This window comes from Lepidothrix coronata, unplaced genomic scaffold (assembly GCF_001604755.1).
Source record: "Lepidothrix coronata isolate B3197 unplaced genomic scaffold, Lepidothrix_coronata-1.0 Scaffold90, whole genome shotgun sequence".
NCBI lineage: Eukaryota > Metazoa > Chordata > Aves > Passeriformes > Pipridae > Lepidothrix > Lepidothrix coronata.
Window position 1 is genome coordinate 3566826 of NW_016690270.1, and position 22969 is coordinate 3589794.

General features: G+C 51.9%; 1 protein-coding gene across 1 annotated transcript in view; it reads left to right on the top strand.

Annotated features, from left to right (window-relative positions):
- Positions 1 to 22969, top strand: part of PLXNA2 (plexin A2) — a 145545-nt gene that overhangs the window by 111466 nt on the left and 11110 nt on the right. Inside the window, 14 exon segments of the mRNA XM_017821409.1 lie at positions 641 to 758; positions 4230 to 4366; positions 7392 to 7559; positions 8810 to 8903; positions 10618 to 10857; positions 11045 to 11130; positions 11132 to 11177; positions 12297 to 12531; positions 13925 to 14067; positions 16203 to 16471; positions 20194 to 20260; positions 20879 to 21025; positions 21422 to 21581; positions 21708 to 21811. Coding sequence (XP_017676898.1) covers positions 641 to 758; positions 4230 to 4366; positions 7392 to 7559; positions 8810 to 8903; positions 10618 to 10857; positions 11045 to 11130; positions 11132 to 11177; positions 12297 to 12531; positions 13925 to 14067; positions 16203 to 16471; positions 20194 to 20260; positions 20879 to 21025; positions 21422 to 21581; positions 21708 to 21811 — 2014 coding nt within the window.

The window sequence follows — 22969 nt, forward strand, 5'->3', positions numbered from 1 at the left end:
CCTCTTGATCCCAACCCCAGCTGCTGTTACACATCCCTGCTGCCCTGGGATTTTTGAGTTATGTGTTTAACCCCAGCAGCTCTCCCTGCCCTTCCAGCTTTCCCAGCCTCAGGATGTGCCCACGGGGCTGAGCTGGAGCACGAGGACCGTGCCCTTTGATGCCACTGCCTCCTGTGCCCAGCATCAGTGTGTTCTGTGCTAGCCAGCCCTGTGTCCCTGCAAAAGCTGCTCTTCATGGCTGTCTCTATCATTCCCGAGCAGGCTTCTCCAGTTTTGATTAACTGGGAGACTGCAGTGTGAGCTGTTCCCTTAATGAACTCATCTGTTACTCTAAGGACTTCGCACTCACTTTGCTACTGGCTAATATATTGCCATTAGTGCTCTGCTTTGCTCTGGAGTTTACAGCTTGTAATAATTATGTCTAATTTTGATTTTTTTTCCTTTAAATTACTACATGGGGTAAAAATAGACTCAGTAATTAACTTCTTCCAAAGAGGCAGATATCAAAGTTAAAGAGGAGGGGTGGGGGGGTTGGGGGGGAAAGGAAGAAGAACCAGAGGAAGCCAGCCCTGCGTGGAGCTGCGCAGGGGCACTGCTGGCACCTCCTGCCAAAGCTTCCCTGCGGCATTTCTGCTTCCAGGATCGTCTGTGAAATGGGGCAGGCGCTTCCAGGGATCAGCTCCGGCCCAGTGCTCCTGTGCATCGGAGAGTGCAAGCCCGAGTTCACGGCCAAGTCGGCGCAGCAGTACATGTTTGTGGTGAGTCCTGGCCGGGGGGGCACAGCACGGGGGTCCCACGGGAACAGCCCTGCCCTGCCAGTGCCTGTGTCACATGGATGGGGCTCGACTCCAGAAGACCATCCCAAAATTGCCGTCGTTTTCTAATGCTGGTGTCGCACAGTTTTTGGTAGCCCAGTCAACGAGCCTGGTTTTCAGGATCTGGAGCTGGCACAGGCCTGAGAATGAACCTCAGCTTGGGGTTTCTGCAGCATTTGGGTTCGGGTTTGCACCTCAGAATAGTGATTTTAGACTCACAGAATGGTTTGAGTTGGAAAGGACCTCAAAGATGATCCAGTTCCACCCCTCTGCCATGGGCAGGGACATCTTCCATTAGCCCAGGTTGCTCCAAAACCCATCCAATCTGGCCTTGGGCACTTTCAGGGATGGGGCAGCCACAGCTTCTCTGGGCAACCTGTGCCAGGGCCTCAAAGCTTGTAAAACCTGCTCTAGTTGGTGCTTAGTCAATGGGAATGAATCTGGGGCTGCTTCCTGCTGTTTTTGGAGATGTTTTTATACATATGCGTGTATGTGTACAGGCACCAGACCTTTTTGCACAAACACAGAAACACAACAGCAGGAGAGAAGCACCAGAGCCTGTCCCTCTGCAGCTCAGGGACTGAACTTCTGCTCAAAACTGAATCAACTGACACCTAAACTTGTCTGATTTCCTGTGTCCACAGATTTAATTTTTCCCCATAGAACGGATGGGACATTATATTACATATTCTGCATTATATATTATTCATATTCTGCATTCAAATATTCAGGGATTTCCCCCCCACACTCCCAGGATGCTGGTTTAGTGCAGGATTTCTCCCTGCTCAGTGGAGAGCTGCTCTTGGGGTTGGTGGACTTCCAGTTGTTTTATTAGCAGCTTCTCAAATCAGAAACTGAAAAGCCACAGCTGGAGTTTCCCGTATCTCCAGTTTTGCCTAAAAAGGGCATTTCATCCAGCCCCATTGATTTTGTGCTCAGTGGAATCTGTATGCAGGGAGATGCCAGCACTTACCAATTGTCCACAATTTGTAAACTAATTAAGAGATAAATCAGGCCAGGCCCTGCCACCCTCTCAGCATTATAGCAAACACCCTCCCCTGGCATTTCATTTAATCAGCAACAGCAGGGGTGCAAAATATCACCCCATTTTGCTGGAATATTCCAGAAATCCCCCTGCTCATGGCAGGGCAGTGCCAGTGTAGTCCCAGCTTTGCCACTCTCCAAAGGCACGTTCCCATGCGACACCAGCTTTGTGCTAAATACCAGCCAGGAACCGGTGGAAAGGAATTGCAGAGACGAATCTCGGAGTAGTGCTTTTGCAGCAACCTGGTGCATGTGCTGAGCATTATCCCTTGGCATTGTTACTCCTGATTTCCAGCACTTACACACTGATTTTTATATCGCTCCCTTTTTTCTCAGGCATCTAAAACTTCCAGCACATCATTTCCTTTTGTTAGCTGGCCTCTATTTTTCTCTTTAGCACCGCCACAGCTTCCATTACAGCTGGTTTATGCCATTAAAGTCGGCAGTAAAATTGATTGGTACCTCAGAGCAGAGCTCTGGGCTGACCCTGAGAGGGTTTGTGCCTTCCTGAGCTCATCTGGTGCCTGCCATGGTGCAGGAGCCACGCTGTCACCTTAATGACACCCCTTTGATCTGGGGAGGAGGAACCTTGGAGCTGTAAATCTGTCATAGTTATCACCAAATCATAAGCTGAAGGTGGAAAGTTCTTACTCAGCTTTCAGACCCTCCTCCCATGCCGGCTGCATCCCACCCTTGGGACTTTTTAGGTCTCTAGAATGGGCTCTCAGCTCTCCTGTTTGGTTTTTTTTCCCTTGTTTACAAGAGTGACCACTCAGAGCTACAGCCTGAATTTCTATTTTTAGCAATGCTTTGAATTTCCAAGGATTGCAGTGCTCAGACAAGGTGAGGCTCACACCAGAAACGTCAGATGCTTGTAGGCAAGGAGTGTTTATCATTGATTTTTGAGTGCAGAGAAGGGCTGTGCTGCCCAGGCCACTTTGTGCTGGTGTGTGGGGGGAACTGCTGGACCTCAGGGATGTGTAAAATAACTGTTCCTTTCCGTCCCTGGGCTCCCACGAGCCATCTGGCCCCAGGGATGGGGCTGGAGGAGGAGGAGGGTGGTAGTGGGGTCTCACAGTCTGGAGTGTCCACAGCATGGCAGCTTGTTCCCAAATCACCTTGGGAATAGTTCCCAGGGTTGGGCTTGATTTTGAAGGAGGTTTCTGATGGGCAGTCATACACTGAGCATCCTTTGGAGGTTTTTTGCATTTTGGAATCAGTCCTCTGGGCTGTGTGAAGTGCTCCCAAGCCTGCCTAGTGTGAACATTGCTATTGCCATTCCTTTTTCCTATTGCCTGATTTTGCCATGAACTGAGGAAGTCATGGAATATCCTGAGCTGGGAGGGCCCCACGAGGATCATCAATTCCAACTGCTGACCCCAGGCAGGATAAGAGCTGACCAGGAGCAGTTAAAGGATGAATCTTTCCCTCCTGCAACATTATTCCCTGATTATCCACAACAGGGTGGATGGTGTATTTTTCCCTGGTCTATTCAGGGGTCGGGGTCAAACAAGCTTTTGGTCTGAGCTGCTTTGGCAGATGCTGTGACACCCAGAAAACATGTGTTGCAGTGGGAAAACAGTAGGGAAAACAGGACCAACTGGTGGAGCTGCCAAGCAGGTGATCCCAGGGGATTGGAGCTGGGAGCTTGCCAGGCTTTGCTGATGAGTCGTAAAGAGGGTAATGTGAAAGCATTAGTAAAACAATTTGGTAATATCCACTGATTGAAAAGAAATAAAAGGGTACCTGCCCTCTGCAAATTCTATTAAGGGTATAACCAGCCACCCTGGTGCAGGGCAGGGTGAGAGGTGGCATTGCTGTGATAATTTCACCAGGAAAATGCCAAGTGGGATCTCAGGTTGCCCACCAAGGATGTCTTTCCATCAGCAATGGGAAACAGGCTCTGCCCCCACAATTCCATCCCTGGTGGTTCATATGGAGCTGGAGCTGATGGTGCTGCCTTTTGTTGTAGCTGGGCAGCATTTCCCGTTGCCAGACCCTGGTGGGGTTTTTTTTATCCTTTCCCACGCTGACAAACTCCAAATATTCAGGTTCAAATTTCCATCATGGCAGTTTGCTTGGATATATTTAGTTCTTCAAACTGCAGTGCCATCATCTTACCTTTGCTTCGGAGCAAAGTCGAAGGTGAATCCGTAACTTTGCCAAGGCTGAATTGGCAATTGTTTTGTTGGGGCACATCCCTCTGTCAGAGCTGGGTTGGAAAACGTAGCAGGACGTTTGTCAGACGTCCAGGACACATCCCTGTTTTGCTTTTCCTCGTTAAAAGCATGAGGGTGCTCAGGGATGGTGCTTCACAGCAGCTCCCTCGCTGCAGGCAGGATTGCTGAGTTTGTCCTTTCCTTTCTCCAGACTCCAGTGGTGAGTTTCCTGAATCCCAGCCGCGGGCCCGAGTCGGGAGGGACGATGGTGACCATCTCTGGGCACTACCTGGGAGCTGGCAGCCGTGTGTCCGTGCTCCTGGGAAACCAGACCTGCGAGTTCTACGGGTAAGAGGACGAGCTGGGCCAGTGTGGGCTCCTGCCTGCACCTCCTGGTCCTGCTCCACCAGGATCTGCTGTAGCTGAACGTGCAGCCAAGGCAAAACCACCCCTGAAGGCTCCCAGTCCCTCTTTTATTGCACAAAACCATCTTTTCTCTTGCTGTGACTGAGCCTTGGAGGGATTCATTGGTGTTAGTGCTGCCCACTGTTTGGTTTCAATGCTGTTGCAGTGTTAATTAGTCCAAAAATTTCAGACAAACATCACTGTGGTGGTAAAATATTTATATTGGTCATCAATACCTGCCCCCAGCCCAGTTAGTCTGAAGAAAATGTAACACAAGAAATACCTGGTTTCTCTTTTCAGAGATAAACACCTTGCACTGCTTTTATTGCAGCCACTGCTGTAGGTGCCTCGACCTCCTAAAAATGGTCTGAGTGAGGGCTGGGGTCCTGCTGGGTAGAGCAGGGTGTGGGTCTGCACACACACACCTTCTGCCAGGGAATTCACACAGCCATCAATCTCCAGTGGGATTTCAATGGCAAATTTGCTTTTTACCCAGCAGTGTAAACACAGAGTTGACATTTGCAGGGTTTAATGGGTTTTCTTGGGGCTTAGTTAGAAAAAGATACATCTGTGTTTACATCTGTGTGCCCCACGTACACAGCCCTGCCCGGACCCACGAGGTGCCCAAAGCAGCAGGCAGTGGGCACAGCCTGGGTGGGAACCTGGTGTCCCAAGGGGATTCTTCTGCTTGTCAGATCTTCACTCAGGCTTCCCAGGAGGAACTGAGGGAGTTTCTGGCAAAGCAAAGACCCCTGGAGGTGAATTTGAGAGGTCCTTCGATACAGGAGCTGTGGGTGTTCAGATGTGGGAGCACGTTGGGTTGTTAGCAGTGCTTCTGCTGTATCCACCCCAGAGCTTTGGGAGGTTTGGATTTGCTGAGACCTTCCAGTGTGGATCAGTTCTCCAAGTTCTAAGCAATGTAACCAATCCATCAATATTTCTTCCCATCTCCCAAACAAAGATGCCAGATTGCTCCCTCGGATGCACACACAGGGAACAGCGTTACCCCCAACAGAAGAGTAGAATCAGCCCTGGAATATCATCCCTTAAATATCAGATTTTATTCAGGCAACCTCTAGATGCTGACCTGCAAAACCTGGAAAAGAGTTTTGGATTCCCTGTATGTTCTAAATTACAGCAGGAAGCAGAAAGTTAAACAAAGCAGGCAGTAGTGTGTGAACAGCCCCAGCCCTCACGTGGGGTCACGCTGTGCACTTTGTTTGGCTTGGGCTGGTTCGAGGCAATGAACTTCAATTGTACTCGAGGGTGTGGGGGAGCCTGATGAGATGAAGCAGTTTCTAATGAGATTCCCTCTAATTACAGCTTCCCCCATTCTCCCCTCTCTGATCGGAGGAGTGGGTAGATTCACCATGACGACATAATAATAGCACAGAAAGCTAATTAGCTGATCACAGGGAGCTGGGAGCTGCTCTGCCAGCAGCCATGCGTCACTCTGGATCTCGTGCCAGAGCTAAGCAGGCACGGTAGGGTCTGGTGTGGGCAGCAGAGCAGGCAGCAGAGCAGGCAGCAGCAGTGCAGGCAGCAGCAGGCATCTCATCAGCTGCACAGGCATCCATAGAAACACTCCGAGACTCAGCAAGGAAGGTGGAGAAACCCACTCCTCACACAGGGATGCCTTTGTGGTTAAATTAATCCTAGGTGGAGAGTGAGAATAGCATGAGGGAGGGAGGAGGAGGAGGGCAGGAAGGGGTAGATGTGTAATTGCATCAACAGAAACAGTCGAGTCCAATTTGTTTAAGGTGTTTTTAGGAGGTTGTTTCTGTTCCCTCGGTTGTGGTGGGTGGAAGTGCCAAGGTGTGAGCTGGGAACATTGTGGTACCTGCTGTTCCATGCCCCCTGAAATGCCCAGTGCTGAGTGATGTGTCCATGCTCCTCAGGGAGGGGAGGAAGTGTGTAAAGGCTCTAAAATGGGACAACACATCATCCCCCTGCCAGGCACAGACACCAGAGCTTTGCTGGAAGCAGAGCAGGGACACTCAGCTGTTCAGGCACCTCTGTGAGCTGCACAGCCCGTGGGGAGGGTGAGGATGGTGAAGACTGGACATTCAGGAGTGCCAGTTTTTGATTTAAGTGCCAGGCTGTCAGCTGGTGCTGCAGACCTGCCTGCCCTCTTCCCTGGGAGAACCCAAAACTAAATGAGCCGCAGGAACAGCACAATCTTCTCTATGAGCCAGGGGCAGGTTTGGGCAGGAAGGACAACCACGGGTGGCTGTGCAGGAACACTTCCAGGGGTGTCACTGCAGCACTTCTTGTAGCATCAATGCCCAGGCTCACCATGGAGCCACGTGGTTCCTTACAGCTCCGTTCTGGATGCTCAGATCTCGTTCCCCTTCTCCATCCATCCACCCACCCACCGGCGCCTTTGTGCTTTGACAGCGCCTCGCCACGCTGCTGCCTCGACCTTCTCCAGGGCTTCTGATGGCAGCAGATGGTCTGTTGTGTCCAGCCAGCCAGCACCGAGGCCGAGGTCACCCTGCTCTGACGGGGAGACAAAGCCAAAGGCAGCGGTGACCGTGGCATCGCCCTTCCCGGGCGGGGGCTGCGCGGCTCCATTATGCCGCTCACAAGAGCCTCGTGTGTGCGACGGGGTGGGGAGGGGGAAGAATTTGGCTTTTGAGTGAGCTTATGCATGCCATTTAAAAAGCAGCCATCTGTTTTCACACGCCCAGCAGAAGGCAGCGGGTTCAGAGGGATGCGGGAAGGCTGCAGTTTGGCACAAAGAGCCATTTCAGGGAGGCTGCGCTGCTCTCGCGGTGGGCAGAGCTCCACTCCCTCCCTCCCGTGCCACTGAAACCCTCCTGCCCGCCTCGGGAGCTTGTCCCCCTCACAGGTGTCAGTGTGGGGCTGACTGATGGCTCAGGAGCTGCCCCAGGACAGGACAAAGGGCTGTTTTCTGCCCCCACACCATGACCACCCGTTAACATTTCCCCGTTTCCCCCTTGCACAGGCGATCCACGAGCGAGATAGTCTGTGTGTCAGCCCCATCAGCCCACGGCCTGGGGGCTGTTCAGGTCTCTGTCAGCGTGGACAGGGCTCAGCTGGAGAGGACCTTGCAGTTTGAGTACATTGATGATCCCAAGGTGCAGCACATCGAGCCCGAGTGGAGCATCGCCAGGTAACGCATGGATCCGACAGTGGGACCTCAACAGCTCTCCTTGTCTGGGGCTTCTCTCTCAGCACACACTCAGGGTCTGTTGGGAAATTCTCATCCCACCCAGCATCCTGGATTTGTCAGGGCTGGGCATCTGTGGTGTTTGAATGTACCAAAAATCACAGTTCCCAGAGTAGTTGTGATTCCCAAGGCAGTTCCAGTAGTCAGTCTGCACCCAAATTCTGGGAGCACAGATAAAGCCAAGATCACTCCCATCTGCTGCAGAAGGGCACAATTGCTCATTAAAGGCTCCTTTTTGTAGTCCTGAAATAAAACAAAACCAGCAACCACGAAGAAAGGGAAAAGCTGATGTTAATCAAAATGTACTGTCAGCCCAGATTCACTGCTGGGAACGGGGTGGCTGGTGCTGTCACATCATCGTGACATTGTCACTGCTAAAAACCCTGGGCCACACTCATCCTGTGATTTTGCTTTAATGGTTGTGGCTCACAAGGGCTGTAACACAGCTATTCATATCAAATTCCAATTATTTTTTTTTAAATTGCCCTTGAAAGAGGTAAGTGTCTCACAGGAGGCTCTGGAGATGCCTGCCTTGAGTCCAAATTCGGGATGGTGTCTGGTTTTGGAGGAGCTGGGTTGGATGGGCTGGTCAGGGCTGCTGACAGAGGGGGTCTGAGGGAGCAGCTGTGGAGGTGCTGGAGCTGTGGGTGAATCTGGGCCGTGCTGCTCCAGTTAACACGTGAGGGGAGAGGGAAAGGCTTTGCTCAGGGCACTGGCTGTAGGAGAAAGGGGGTACTCTGGCCCTGGGGGTTGTATCTCCCGTGGCCCTGATGGCTCTCCATCCCTCCCCTGCTTTGTGTGACAACTTGCTGTGTCTGCAGTCCAGAGGCAAGTGCACGTCAGTTCCTTCACTGCACGAGCCATTTATCGTGGGCCTGGAAACCAGTGCTGTGTAAATCATTAAACACTGCGACTAATTTATTGTCTTACGTGTTTAGTCTCAGCTCCCCTGATTTCCTTGGTTCCTCATCCCGCTGCCTTGCAGTGTTTGAGGTGGGAAGGGGGGGCAGCTGAGAGCAGAAAATCCAGGGACCCCCCTCCCCAGTGACTCAGGAGTGGGTATAAATCCCCGCTGGTGCCTCAGGTGGCTGCAGAAAACATCTTTCTGAGCTCAACAAGCATCCTCCCTGTCAAGCTCAGGCTCTGTGCACAGCCCCAGCTCCATTAATCAGGTGTCTCCCTGTTCTCCACAGCGGGCACACGCCCCTGACTGTCACTGGCTCCAACCTGGACGTGATCCAGGAGCCGAGGATCCGCGTCAAGTACAATGGGAAGGAGTTTGTCAACGTAAGTAGGTGCTGCCAGCACAGGGCATCCCCCTGCATCCCCCCACCTGGCTGCAGGCACGTGGTTACTGGTGCCAGTGCTGTCTGTGGGGCCAGCCTTGCCATGGCACAAGCTGCCCTGGGGGTATTTCGCAAATTTACCCAAATATGGGGACACACAGAAATGGGAAATTAATTCCTTGGCAGCACAGTAACCAAGGAGTTTTCACAGCTAGAAAGGAAGGATTTCATTTTAGATCATCTCCAACACCTCAAATTCTCTCTTGGGGCAGATAAACCTGTTACCCTCCTGAAATCCCCCTTTTGTCAGAGCCCCTGAGCCCTGAGATCTCTCCTTTCCCCGGCTCAGCTCTGCAGGCACGTTCTGATGGGAAGTCCAAGTGGAGCTGTCCCCATCATTCCCAGCTGCTCCACACTCCCCATTTTAGCCCTGTGCTTTCTGGAAAAGTCCAGAGCTGGACACTGAGACTTGCCAGAGCTCTGAGGCTGCTTAGTTTAACTTAGTTTAGTCTATCCCTGGCCGCCTTCTATAAATAAACCTCCTGTTGCCTCAGCTCTGGGCCTGGCGAGCCTGCACCAGCCCAGGGAGGGCAGGAGGAAGGGGAACCTTCCTGGGCATGAGGCTCTGGGTGTTTTGGTGAGCTGAGTGTTACTTTTATGCCTCCTATCACCCTGGTGTTCCCACAGCAAGGAGTTGGTAGCAGAGTTTGGGGTTGATCAGGAACGCCACCTCCTTCCCCTATCTGTAGTTTTTCAGTCCACGAGTGAGAAACTGGAATGAATCCCCAGCTAAATGGGAACTAGGAGATCTTCTTGTGTGCTACAAGTAAGAATTGTACCTCCAGGACCTCAGAAATTGTTTTGATCAAGTAAAACTGAAATATATTGTTTCTATGCAGTGATCTTTGTGACTGAATCTGTATTATCTTGGAAAGGGCAAATCACTTAGCAGTCTTTTCCCATTCCTTTTCTCCCCCTCAAGACCTTTTTCATCTGAGCTCTTTTTAAAAAGACATCTAATTTCGTTGCTAGCACTTGCAGTTATAGTGCTACAAAAATAATTCTGAAGACACGAAATCGAGTGAAATTAAATCTTCCACTTAGGGAGGGAGGCCAAATGGTTGGGCTCTTGCTGCTTTACAAGGCAAGAGTCCCATAAATCAGCCATCTCCCTGCTCTGAGGGCTGGAGGAGCCGTGGGTGTCCTCAGCCTGGCAGGAGATGACCTTCACATTACCTCCAGCCCATGAGTGTCAGATGATCATTCCTTTCCCTCCCTGGCATTTGGGAATTGCCTCTAACCACCCATTTGCAGCAGGGAGAAGATATTCCCCATGGGTCTTTTTCAGAGCTAGCATTGCCAGAGAGGATGGAACTGGAAAGAAAAGCAAAAAAAAAGAATAAAGAGAAAGGAGAAAGGTCTGCTGTGCAAGCCACTCTTTTTGAACTCACTCTCTATCCCTGCACCAGTGCCCTCGTGCTGGATGGAGGGGAAGCACCTTACCCCAAACCATGGTTATAACACATCACAGAACCACTAAGGCTGGGAAAAAAACCTCTGAGATCATCAAGCATCGAGCCCGGATTAAACATTTCCAGCCCAACCTGAATCCCCTCGACTTTCCAGAGGGAATTTAGGGAGTCAGAGCATCATTGTCCAGGTCAAGGGCGGGTTTTTCCTGTGCTGCCTCTCTCAGAGCAGCCCCTTCCCCACAGGTGTGCAAGGTGGTGAACTCCACGGTGCTGCTGTGCCTCGCTCCCCCCCTCAGCCCCGAGTACCGGCCCGGCCTGGACGCCGTGGAGCGGCCGGACGAGTTCGGGTTCATCTTCAACAACGTGCAGGCCCTGCTGGTCTACAACGACACCAAGTTCATCTACTACCCCAACCCCACGTTTGAGATGCTGAGCCCCACCGGGGTGCTGGAGCAGAAGCCGGGCTCACCCATCATCCTGAAGGTAAGGAGACACCACACCCCCCCACCCACGCCATGGGAAGAAAAATATCCCAGATAGTGGAGTTTTATCCCTCCTTTGGAGAATGGGGTACACCAGCAGAGTGCCGTTGTTTGCACAAACTGGGGATGAGCTGGAAACTAGAGGAATGGGCTGCATCTTTGTCAGTGTTCTCTCTGCTTGTCCCTAGGGCAGAAACCTGTGCCCGCCTGCCCCGGGAGGAGCCAAGCTCAACTACACCGTGCTGATCGGGGAAACCCCCTGTGCTGTCACTGTCTCTGCTGTGTGAGCCCCCAAACCTCACTGGACAGCACAAAGTCATGGTGAGGGACCAAACTCTCCATCAGCATCCCTTTCCCTCCCTCCTTCCCATCCTTTCTGCTCCTCCTCCAGCTCCCTGACTCGCTTGGATGCTGAATGCAATGTCTTGTCCAAGGACGGGGAGGATGTTAGATCTTCATGGCTGTCTAATTGGAAGCTTAAAATATTGATGTGGATTAGCATGGAGAAACTTTGTCCTTCCCTGAGACTCACTCCTTGCTATCAGAGCCTTCTAGAAGGAACAGATCTTTCCAGCAGTGCCTTTGGCACCGGGTACCATCCTTCCTCTGGATGAGGATGAGACCGTTCCCAGTGTTCTCCCTCCTGTAGGGATCTCATCAGCCCACGTAGCCAGACCTGATCTGCTAAGTGGATGGAAAGGTTTTGCCTTTTCCCGCAGCAGAAGCCAGGAACATCTGAACACTGGAGTGGTTGGATCAACAACCTCATCCAGGGGAACAGTCGGTGCCTTCCTCTGCTTTGGTTTTGGGCATCGCTGCTTCCTCTGCTCCTCTCACAGACCAAACATGCAGCTGCCGAAGTGCTTGAGTGGAGCCCAAATGAGATTGTAATTGTGATTTATTCCCCTTTAAGTTCAGCATCCAAAACATATTCAGATTATCACAGTGTGACTCCCAGAAGCACAACCTGGCTGAGAGCTGCTCGCATCTGTGGCCGGGGCACATCCAAGAAAAGCCTGTCCTGGCATTAACTCCAGCCTGTTTGCTCCATAGCTTTCACGTGGGGCTTTCTCTTCCCTTCTCTGCTCTCTCCTTCCAGTCACTCTGGTTTCTTGTCAGTGAAATTATCTGTGGGTTGCTAATGTCCACGGTTTACAAAAGGGAGTTGAAAGCTTATAAAATGAAAGTCAAATGGAGCCATCAGATAATAAGAACAAAGCCCAGATAGTGAAGGGCTGGCACATTTATCATCACTTGAAGCCTCCCTGTGTTCACATAAGCGGCACCCTCTGTGTTTGAAGGCAATTGGAGTTTTATATTCTTAAACAGGGGTGGTTCAGTGCTTCCCAAGGGATCTGTACAGCCCATGGGGTGGGAAGGACGGGGCTTTGGGGCAGGTGACACCCTGACTCTGCTGGTGACCTGAGCTGTGCTTCGTAGGTGCGTGTTGGTGGGGTCATCTTCTCCCCTGGCTCGGTGAGCATCATCTCAGACAGCCTCCTGACCCTGCCGGCCATCGTCAGCATCGCGGCCGGGGGCAGCCTCCTCCTCATCATCGTCATCATCGTCCTCATCGCCTACAAGCGCAAGTCCCGCGAGAACGACCTCACCCTCAAGAGGCTGCAGATGCAGATGGACAACCTGGAGTCCCGGGTGGCCCTGGAGTGCAAGGAGGGTGGGTACTGCCCGGGACCGGGCGCTCTCTGGGTGCTGCGGCTCCGTGCTGGGGTTCCCGGTTTTCCCAGTCCCCCGGAGTTTGCAGCCAGGAGCGGGGGGTGTGTGTGCCCCTGTGGAGTTTATCCTGCCCTGGGAGGGTGGGCAGCCACAAGTGTGTCAGCAGCAGACACGGCTCTGCTCCCTGATGTGCAGAGAATAGGATTAGAGCTTGATCCTGCTTAAGTGACACGCCTGGATCGCGTGGATCGCACGGCACAAGCCCCGGGGTGCCCAGCACAGCGTGTCCCCTTGTCTGATGGCTTTTTAGTGAGGGGCTTTCAAAAAGGCACAGAGAGAGAGGGTGCAGAGGAGGTTCAGACCCCCAAGTAACACCATGTATCCCAAAAGCAAGGCAGGAGGGCTGAAAAGCTGGTCCAGTCCCTCCTCCAGTCTAGAAATATAAGCCCAGAGCAGTAACAGGGCTGAGGGGTAGGAAAAGCTCCTCAGGCTTTTGCTTCTGGGAGATTCTGTGTGTCATTTGGAGCAGTCACACCTGCTGATTGCAAGTTTCCATATGGGCATGTCCTGTCCCTTGCAAGGAGGTGTCTGAACCTGGTCCCCCCTGTGGTGAAGCCCAGGTGAAGGTGTTTTTTTTGGGGGTGCTGCTGTTGTTTCCTTCCACCTGGAAATGGGCTCAGTGAATCAAAATAAAATAAATAGAAAGCTGCAAATTTCACAGTGTATGTAGAGAATATTGTGTTGGATTTGTTCAGCTGATTTCAAGGATAGCCTTGAAAGCACAGGGCAAAAAATGAGATATATTGAGGAGGAAACCCAGCTTTGGCATGGCACAGCCCAGCTGGGGTACAGAGGCCTCACTGAGCCAGCATGTCACACTTTGGAGAGGGAACATGAGGAGACAGATACAGCTGTATAACACATGATATTATGTTATGAGAGGAAGAATAAATTCCTTCCTGACCCCTGCAGCAGCTTGGATTTGATCTGCATCAGATTTGATTATTTTGGCAACTGTTGATAGAGGAGGGGAAGAAGAAGAAAGGAATGGGAGGCACCAAGTTATGAAAATAGGTCCTTATTTCTCTCTGCAGCCTTCCAGGGTGTTTTAGGTGTGTGCACACAGGTGTGAACCGCATACAAATTAAGCAGCATCTTTGTTCTCAGCATCTGCTCTGTGCAGCGTGTGCTCTCCTGCTCTCAGGCTGACACAGAGCCTCCAAGGGTGAGGGTCTGCCTGAGCTACGAGGCCAGGGCTCCTCTGAATCAGCTCCTGAGCTGACCCATTTATGGGGTACAGGGAGAGCAGGCAGCCAGCCCTCCCCAAAACCTCCCTATAAGCCTCAGCTCCCAGAGTTCACCTCTCTGTGTCCTGTTCTCCTCTCCCTGAACAGCTTTTGCAGAGCTGCAGACGGACATCAATGAGTTGACCAGCGACCTGGATCGCTCTGGGATCCCCTACCTGGACTATCGGACTTATGCCATGAGAGTCCTTTTCCCTGGCATCGAGGACCACCCTGTCCTGCGGGAGCTGGAGGTAACAAACAGCTGGAGGTAACAGCTCCAGCCCTTCCAAGTTTCCCTGACTCCTCAGAGAAGCCAGTGGGAAACCCTGAAGCACCTTTATACCTTCATAGCAAACCTTATTAGAGGCCCCGAGGTCAGTGGGGTGAGCCCAGAGTCCATTTTAGCTCAGGAGCTGCTGTTTTATCTCATCCCACGCTGCCTGTGGTTCCTTTTGGTTTCTCCCCCGTGGTGTTGCTTTATTTTTATTTTATGGGGTTTTATATTGCTCTAGGCCAGCAGCGAAACATGTCAGAAAAGTTATGGGTGTGCTTTAAAGTCCTCCTTAGTCCCCTTAGGGGGCAGGGGAATGCTGTGTGCCTGGAGCATCCTTGGATCATCCTGCCTGGAGCATCCTGCTGCTGTTCCACGGCGTGTCCACAGGAGGGCAAGCGGAATGCCCTGCCCAGGCATTCCGGCCTCTGAGCAAGCACTTCCATCTCCCTGGTTTTTCCACCAGGATGTGTAAATACGGATCAAAGATTTTCACTGAGGGTACAGAAGAACGGGGAACGTACAAGGGTCCATCAGGTCACCTCGCAGACGGGCCCTGCTCACCCGGGAGAGGGCCCAAAAAGTGATGGTGCTTTGAGAGACAGCTGCCCCTCAGGAAGGGGCTGCCATCCTTCCCGTGGGATGGGACTGCCATCCTTCCCGTGGGATGGGACTGCCATCCTCCCCACGGGGTGCCCAGAGGTACCAGGCTCAGTGCTGCCTCTCAGAGACTGGGATTGCTCCAGTAAATCCTGCAGTCCTGTTGCCTTCCACAGCCCAGGGGTTGGATGTAGGAGGAAAGAGTCATGATTGCTCGTGCTCCACAGGGCTGCACTGCTTTTCCAGGCAGCCCTAATGCCTCCATTTAGATTCCAGTGGGTCACCAGCACCAAGCAGTTGCTGTGGTGTTGATAAAACAGAACCAGCTCCTCCCAGCCCATTCCTGTGCCCTGAGTTTTCCAGCTCCATGCATTCTGTTTGCTGTTTGAATTGCCAACTAAGCTGATGCTCTAGCAAACAAATATGAATGCTTTTTGTTTTACTCGTGAAAAACAGAATTGCAGAAGTGATAAATGTGTTGCCAATTACACAGTTGCTTAATTATGTAACGTTAGTAAAACCAATACATAAGTCTCCAAGATGTTTGGTAAAGAGTTGCTTCATGTAGTTCATCATTTTCACTTGTAATGAATTACTTGAATCCGCAACTGGCTGAAAGCCTCAATTAATTTTTTATACTTGTCCCATAATAAAGCAATAGCCTAAATTAGTATTTAATTTACTTACAAGAGTGTCACTTTTTGTGCAGAACAAGCAGAACTGTGTGTCATTTATAGGGCCGTTAGCCCCAAAGCAGCAGCTTTATGGTGTGCAGAGAGTGCAGCTCAGAGCAAAGATTGAGGGGAGCTGTGCTGAGGGAGGACAGGAAGGGTGATGTTTGCTCAGGATGGACCAGGGACCGTGTTCAGGGATGCTCAGACCCTGAGAGATGGGGTGCTGGCTTGTGCACCCAGGGTTAGACATTACTGTGTACAGTTCTGTTGCCCCCAGTATAAGGAGGACATGGAACTGTTGGAGCAAGTCCAGAGAAGGGCATAAAGCTTAAGGGGACTGGAGCACCTGCCCTACAGAGACAGGCTGAAAGTGTTGGGGCTGCTCAGCCTGGAGAAGAGGAGGTTGTGGGGAGACCTCACAAGCACCTTCCAGGATCTGAAGGAGCTGGAGGTGGACTCTGCATCAGGAACTGGAGTGACAGGACAGGGGAGAATGTGTTCAAACTGAAAGAGAGCAGGTTTAGATCAGATGTTAGGGAGAAACTTTTCCCTGTGAGGGTGGTGAGACCCTGGAAAAGGTTGCCCAGAGAGACTATTGACTCCTCATCCCTGGAAGTGTTAAAGGCCAGGCTGGATGGGGCTTGGAGCAACCTGGAATAGTGGAAGGTGTCCCTGCCCATGACAGGGGGTTAGAATGAGATGAGCTTTAAGGTCCCTCCCTACCCAAGCCATTCTGTGATTCCATGGTTTACCCCCAGAGTGCTGGAGGGTGATGCAGGGCTGCCCTCCAGCCCCTCGTCCTCCCGTCCCTCGCTGATGGACACGCTCTCCTCCACTGCAGGTCCAAGGGAACGGGCAGCAGAGCGTGGAGAAGGCCTTGAAGCTCTTTGCTCAGCTGATCAACAACAAAGTCTTCCTGCTGACCTTCATCCGGACGCTGGAGCTGCAGCGCAGCTTCTCCATGCGCGACCGCGGCAACGTGGCCTCGCTCATCATGACGGGGCTGCAGGGCAAGCTGGAGTACGCCACGGACGTGCTGAAGCAGCTGCTCTCCGACCTCATCGAGAAGAACCTAGAAAACAAGAACCATCCCAAGCTGCTCCTGCGCAGGTGAGGTCAGGGACAGCCCCCCAGGCTGGCGCGGCCACGCTGCTGGTGGCATCAGAAGGGATTTTGGGTGTTGGGAGGAGTTTCTTCTTGGAAAGGGTTGTTGAGCTTTGGAAAGGGGTGCCCAGGGAGGTGGTGGAGTCATCACCCCTGGAGGTGTTGAAGCAGTGACTGGCCGTGGCACTCCGTGCTCTGGGCTGGGGGACAGGTTGGACTCAATGGTCTTGGAGGTCTTTTCCACCCTCAATGATTCTGTGATCCAAGGGCTATGTGGGTGTAGGGTGCTGGTGTTGGAAGGAAAACACAGCTCTCCATGGAGGACTTCCATACATTTCCTCACCTGTCTCCAGCTGTTTGTGATTTCACAGATGGCTGAGAAGGTCCCAGACTGGGTCCTCCAGGTCTCTCTGGGTGGAGAGCAGCATTTGTGTTCCACAGCTGGGGAAAAAGCTCCAGAGTGGATTAAGCGACTCACCCAAGGCTGTGCTGGGAAATGGCAGAAAGAAAAGAGGAAAAATTGGTGTATTAATGTAGGGCAGATGAGCAGCCACAAGTAAAAGGCTCCCCCTGTTCTCCATGTCATGAGCCACCCCTGTCCCACGTCCCTGTGGGCCCTGACTGTGCTGCAGAGCCTGGCTTGGCCACAGCTACCCATGGGCTGTGCCTGGGGCTCTGCTGGAATCTCGCTGGAGTGAGGGGATGAAGGGGAGGGGAGGATTTCACATCTCCAGGAAAATTTCAGGGATTCCTCCAGCCACAATGAATATACTTGACAGGAAATTGCTTTAAATCTGGCTGTGTTTGCGGAGGCAATAACTCATCTCGGGGAAGGGAAGCCGTCTTAATTTCCCCCGTGGTTTGACGAGTCGCTGGGAAGGCGTCTTCTGCCTCTGCCATCAATAATGACTGCTCGTGGAGCTCCAGAAAACACAGGGATGGTGATGAGAGCTGGGCCCCCTCCTGCCTGAATTACCCAGCAAAGAACCAGGGCCGTCTGTCCTGCGCCAGGATTTACCCATTTCACAGGGAACTTGACAGGGGGTCTTTGCAGGGATGAGGCATCTACCAGCCCTCTGGGCAATTTGGGCCAGGCTTTCACCACCCTCATCATAAAAATTTCTGCTTTATATCTAGTCTGATTCCACCCCCTTTTAGTTTAAAAGCTTTACCCCTTGTCCTTTTACTCCAGATCCCATTAAATCCATGGCTGGAGCCCTGTCCCAGCCCTGCGCCCGGGTGTTGGTGCCCAAAGCAACAGTCAGAGAATGTCTTGCTCTGACTTAATAAGGAGTGATCAGCCACAAAGTGAAATACATCTTTTTAAAATTTTTTGAGCTCTCTGGTGGCAGCAGTTGATAACTGACACTCAGCTCTTTCCCTCTTTCTTCCTCATTTTCCCCTCTCTCTTTCTTCCACGACTGCCCCTCACGGGAGACAGCAAGAAAGTTGACGTTAAATCAAACAGCTGCTCTGGTTGCTGGCACTGAGCAGAACACATGGCAGTTTGAAGACCTAGATAGAGCGGGGAAAATTAAGAAAATACATATTTATTTTTTGGGTTCTCTCTCAGCTCGGCTTTGTTTAGGTTTGTTTTCTTCCCAGTGCCTCAGAAAGTCAGCGGAGCGGCCGAGGCGCTGGGTTCTGGCATCAGATTCCTTTGGAAAGTCACCTCTGGATTGTGCTTTTCGTTATGTGGTTGGTGTGAGAAGGGTTTTCTCCAAGTCTAGGGGTTCTCTGCTGCCCTGTTAATCCCCAGGAGCTTATTTTTTATTTTTAGAGCAGATCTCTACCAGCATTCAGAGACCTGTGATGGTGCGGAGCGACACCAGCCAGGGGCAGCACAAAGCCCTGCAGCAGATTTTGGGGCTCAACAGAGCCCTCCAGGTGTAGCAGAGAGAAGGAGAGGCCAGGCCTTGGGGTGGCAGGCAGAGTCTGGGGGATGGCTCACCCAGCCATCCCTTTTCCAATGCAGAGGATGCAGGAATGCTCTATAAAGCTGTTCCCAGCAGCAGTGGAGCTTCTGAGCTGCCCCTTTCCCCAGCCAGTGCAGGACAGTGATGATTAACTCAATTGCTGGCTGTCCCTGGGACTGATGCTCTGCAAATATCTCGCAGCGTCAGACTGTGTTGAGATGAGATTCAGTGCTTGAGGGTAAAGGAGAAATGGGATTTGACAGAGATGCTCCGAGGTGTTTCTTTATGCTGTTCCATTCAGCTGATCATGTATTTCTGATAAAGAAATAGAAGGAAACAGCTAGACATGGAGTATGCAGTGCCCTTCTCCCATGCAATATGCCCCAACTTCTCTGTCACTCCATATTTCAGTTATTTTTACAGAGCTGGTGTCAGGCCCTGAGCAGCCCACAGGGACAGGGCACAGCATTGCTTCACTGGGAGGGCTAATTGTGAGACTTGCTAATTCTTAATTTAATATTCTATTAACAAAGTGGTTTATTAAATTAATATTCACCATCAAGTCCCGAATGTGCTGTTTTCTGAGCTTTCCACCTGTTCTTTAGTTTGTGTCACTGCCTCTCCATTTTTCTGTGGCTGTTTGGAAGTGTGTTAGTGCTTCTCCTCTTTAACTGGGTGCCCGAAATATTTCAAACAGGAGAACAACGTGTGTGTCAATTTGTAGCATGAATTTTTAGGCAGTTAATCAATTCAGGCTTAAATTCTTTGGGGACCTGCAGACATTTTCACAAATTCCTGGCAGATGTTGCCATCCTAAGAGATGATGGATAATGTGACCCCAGGTCCGTTGGCCGACTGGTGTCAGTTGTTGTCTGCTGAAATCTCTGGCTCCTCTTTATTCTTGATCTTGCTTTGCTTTGGGATCAGGCCCTCGTGCTTCTATAGTGTGTGGTTTTAATTCCAAGCATTTGGAATGCTGTGTGGATTCATGGCAAGAGGCAGTCTCTAACTCAAGGCAGCAGAACAGATGGGGAAGAGTGGGGAAGAATTGGGTGTGGAGTGGGATGGTGACTGTCTCCAGGTCAGGGAGGAGGTCACCTGGTTCATGGTGAGGGCAGAGGGAGCAGAGTCCCCAGAGGAAAGGATGCTGCAGAGAGCAGGGTATTGGGTTCATCCCTCTTTGCTTGCTGGAATTTGGACCAGATCCTGGTGTCAGATGTGGCTGAGGGGAAGGCTGGTGGTGCTGGGCCAGGCTGGCCAGGGTCCTGCTCACAGCTGGCCAGGCTGCAGCACAGCAGCTCTTCCCTGCATGGGTTGGGGACTGTGAGACTCCCTGCCACCACCACAGCCATCCTGTCCCAGGAAAAGGGACTGCGGTGCTTTAAGGAGAGTCTCTGGGTCCCGCAGAGCCGGCATTAAAAACTATCATTAGGAGCCATTGTATTTAAATTAGAGATAATCTCGGGCACAATGTGGGGAGAGGACACTGGGTGGGACTGGGGAGAAAGCTGCAATTTCCCCGCCATTGTCACTCTGCTGTCCCTGATTGCCGGGAACTGCCGCAAATCCCAGTGATTTACTGAGCCAGGCTGTAATTTGCACCACGTGCAAGGAGCTGAGTGTCACCAGACTCCCTGTCACCAGCCCCATCAGGGCTGTCACGGGCTGTCAGCTGGGCAAGCTGCTGTCAGCTCCGTGCAGGGAGGGGGGACAGTGCTGGCCACATCCTGCTGCTCTGGAATCCCGGTCCTGAGCACCACGGAGCTGTGCCAGGCTCTGGGTGTAATGTGTGTCCTCCTGTTTTCCCCCCAGGACCGAGTCGGTGGCTGAGAAGATGCTGACAAACTGGTTTGCCTTCCTCCTCCACAAGTTCCTCAAGGTAAGGAGGGATGGAGCACAGACCCACCCTGTCACTGTGCTGTCTCACCCACCTGCCATCCCTGGGGGGGCAGGATCTGGGCATGAGACTCTTCCTTTAGACTCCAAGTTAAAAGGTGCAGTAGCAAGGCAGGGGAGGTGGAAATTTGTTGGAGGTGCCAGCACCTGGGGCTGCTGCTCCATGGTCACAGCCTTCCTCAGAGCCCTCAGCTCTCCTCGTGTTATTCCCATGTCACAGAGTTTCTCTTACAGCTCTTTAGTACTTAGAAGAAATTCTCACATCTCCCGAGCTTCCATATTTTTAACTTAATTTGTGGTTTTGGAAACCCCGCAGAATTTGCTTCGTGGGAGCGAACAACGAGATCAAGATATCAAATTCCATTTTTTTACAGCCACATAGATTCAGGAGGGGTTTACCCTGCCAAAGACAACAAACCCGTGGAGCTGTGGAGCTCATGGGGTTGGCTGTCCTCTCCAGGAGCTGCTGGGGGCCAAACCTGGGTTGTACATGTGCTGAGGAGTGAGTGGGACTGTGTCTCTGCTGGGAGGAATCACGTGCCAAACCCATCTGCAGGCACCATCACCTCTGTGTCAGCTCTGCTGTCCCTCTCTCGTGCAGGAATGTGCTGGAGAGCCGCTCTTCATGCTCTACTGTGCCATCAAGCAGCAGATGGAGAAAGGCCCCATTGATGCCATCACAGGAGAAGCCCGTTACTCCCTCAGCGAGGACAAGCTCATCCGGCAGCAGATCGAGTACAAGACTCTGGTGAGTGATGCTGGAGGAGCTGCCAGGGAATCACTGCTGTCCCTGCCCTGTGAGCTCTGCTGACCTTGGGATTAGGACACTTCTGTGAGGCCTGAGTGCTCCCAGTGCAATAAAAACCCGTGTCCAAGTGAGGTGCATCCCTAATTTTCTGGTGTAAATAACCTGAGCCAAGCCTTTGGAAAGGCAGGTTTGAGGGGAATGTTTTATCTCCCTTGGGCATTGAATATGGACATCCAGGACTCTTACCTTAGAAATAATGATAGAAATATACTTGATGCAATAGCAATTAGGGCTGCAGTGGGGTTTTTTAATGAGAAAAGGCTGTTGTGACATGGGGTTACATTTCTCCTGGGTACTCATCCTTTAGAGCATGGTGTGTTTCTCCTTCTCTTCCAGATCCTAAACTGTGTGAACCCAGATAATGAGAACAGTCCAGAGATCCCTGTGAAGGTGCTGAACTGTGACACCATCACCCAAGTCAAGGAGAAGATCCTCGATGCCGTGTACAAAAACGTCCCGTATTCCCAAAGACCAAGGGCCGTGGACATGGATTTGGGTAGGAGCTTCCCTGCCTGATAGGAGGGGGGTGATCAGAGAGGCTGACTGGGGATTCTTGGTGGGTTTTGCAGAGCCTGGCCCCTCTCTGACCGTGGTGTGTGCCTGGTTTTTGCCTCTCCCACAGAGTGGCGGCAGGGCCGGATCGCCCGTGTGGTCCTGCAGGATGAAGACATCACCACCAAGATCGAGGGAGACTGGAAGCGCCTGAACACCTTGATGCACTATCAGGTAGGGAAGCAGCCCCAGCTGACAGAAAGCAGCTCCCAGAAGGCTGCCAGGAGGAAGGAAAGAAAAGCAGGACGTTGATTCCCAAGCGTCTCGTCTGCCAAGACAGACAGGGAGGTCACGTTTGTGTGATAAACCAGAAGGGTTCAATGTGCTTCTGCATTAGGTGGGAAAGTAACCTTGACATGGATCTCAAAGGAACCAGCAGGGTTGAAAATTGGCTAAATTAAACCTGCCAGCCGTGGGAGGGAGACAGAAGGAGCAGTGGTGAGGGCTGAGCTGCCGCTGCTGGGCATGTGGGGCCAGGGAAGGGGTGACAGGGGAGGCTCAGGTCGTTGGGTGGGGGGTCTGAGACAACCAGGAGTGCAGCAGGGGAGGAGGGGGAGTCTCTGCCTTCCCTCAGAGCTTTGCAAACGCCACTGGTCTGATGCAAAGCACAAGCTGTAGCAGCAGCTTCTCTCATACTCGTGTTCCTCCTGTGTGTTGACTTTGGGGCATTTTACGGGGAGGGAAAAAGGGAAACGGAGCAAATACTTCAAATGCTGTCACACGGGAGGGCCGAGGGAGTGCTGTGGGGAGGTACAGGATGAGGCCAGGTCAACAAAAGGGGGATATCAAGAGCTCCTCCTTGACATCAAACCTCTTAAATCCCCAAGTCAGGTTTCAGGAGGTTTGTCACTGAAGTCACATAAAGTGAAGGCAGGCAGGGAAGATGCTCAGTCCTGCATCAGATGGGGTGGGTGAGGTGGCCTAAGGAATTGTTGCCATCTTTAACTTCTGGGCACGGCAGTGCCTGTTGGAAAGGGCTCCTTGCAGTGTGAAAGAGGTAAAGAGGGGGCTGAGGAAGGTTTGGTTTCAGGGAATCAAAGGCTTTTCCTCAAAGCCTGTCTGCAGCAGAGGATAACTGCATTAATTGGGACCCGTAACCTACTCCTGTCCATCACTCCCTCCCCAGAAGTGTTTAGTATTTAATCTGGCATCTTTCCCTGTTTATACACCATCTCCAGTCCATCAGCCTGACTCACGCTGTGTGAGTTGAATGGGAGCCAGTATTGACAGGAGCCATGTAATCAGGGAGCGAGGCAGGAGAATGGCATAAATATGCACAGTGCATGTTAAAAAGAACCTCGAGGGTCAACTTTGGCGAGCAGCCCCCAGGAT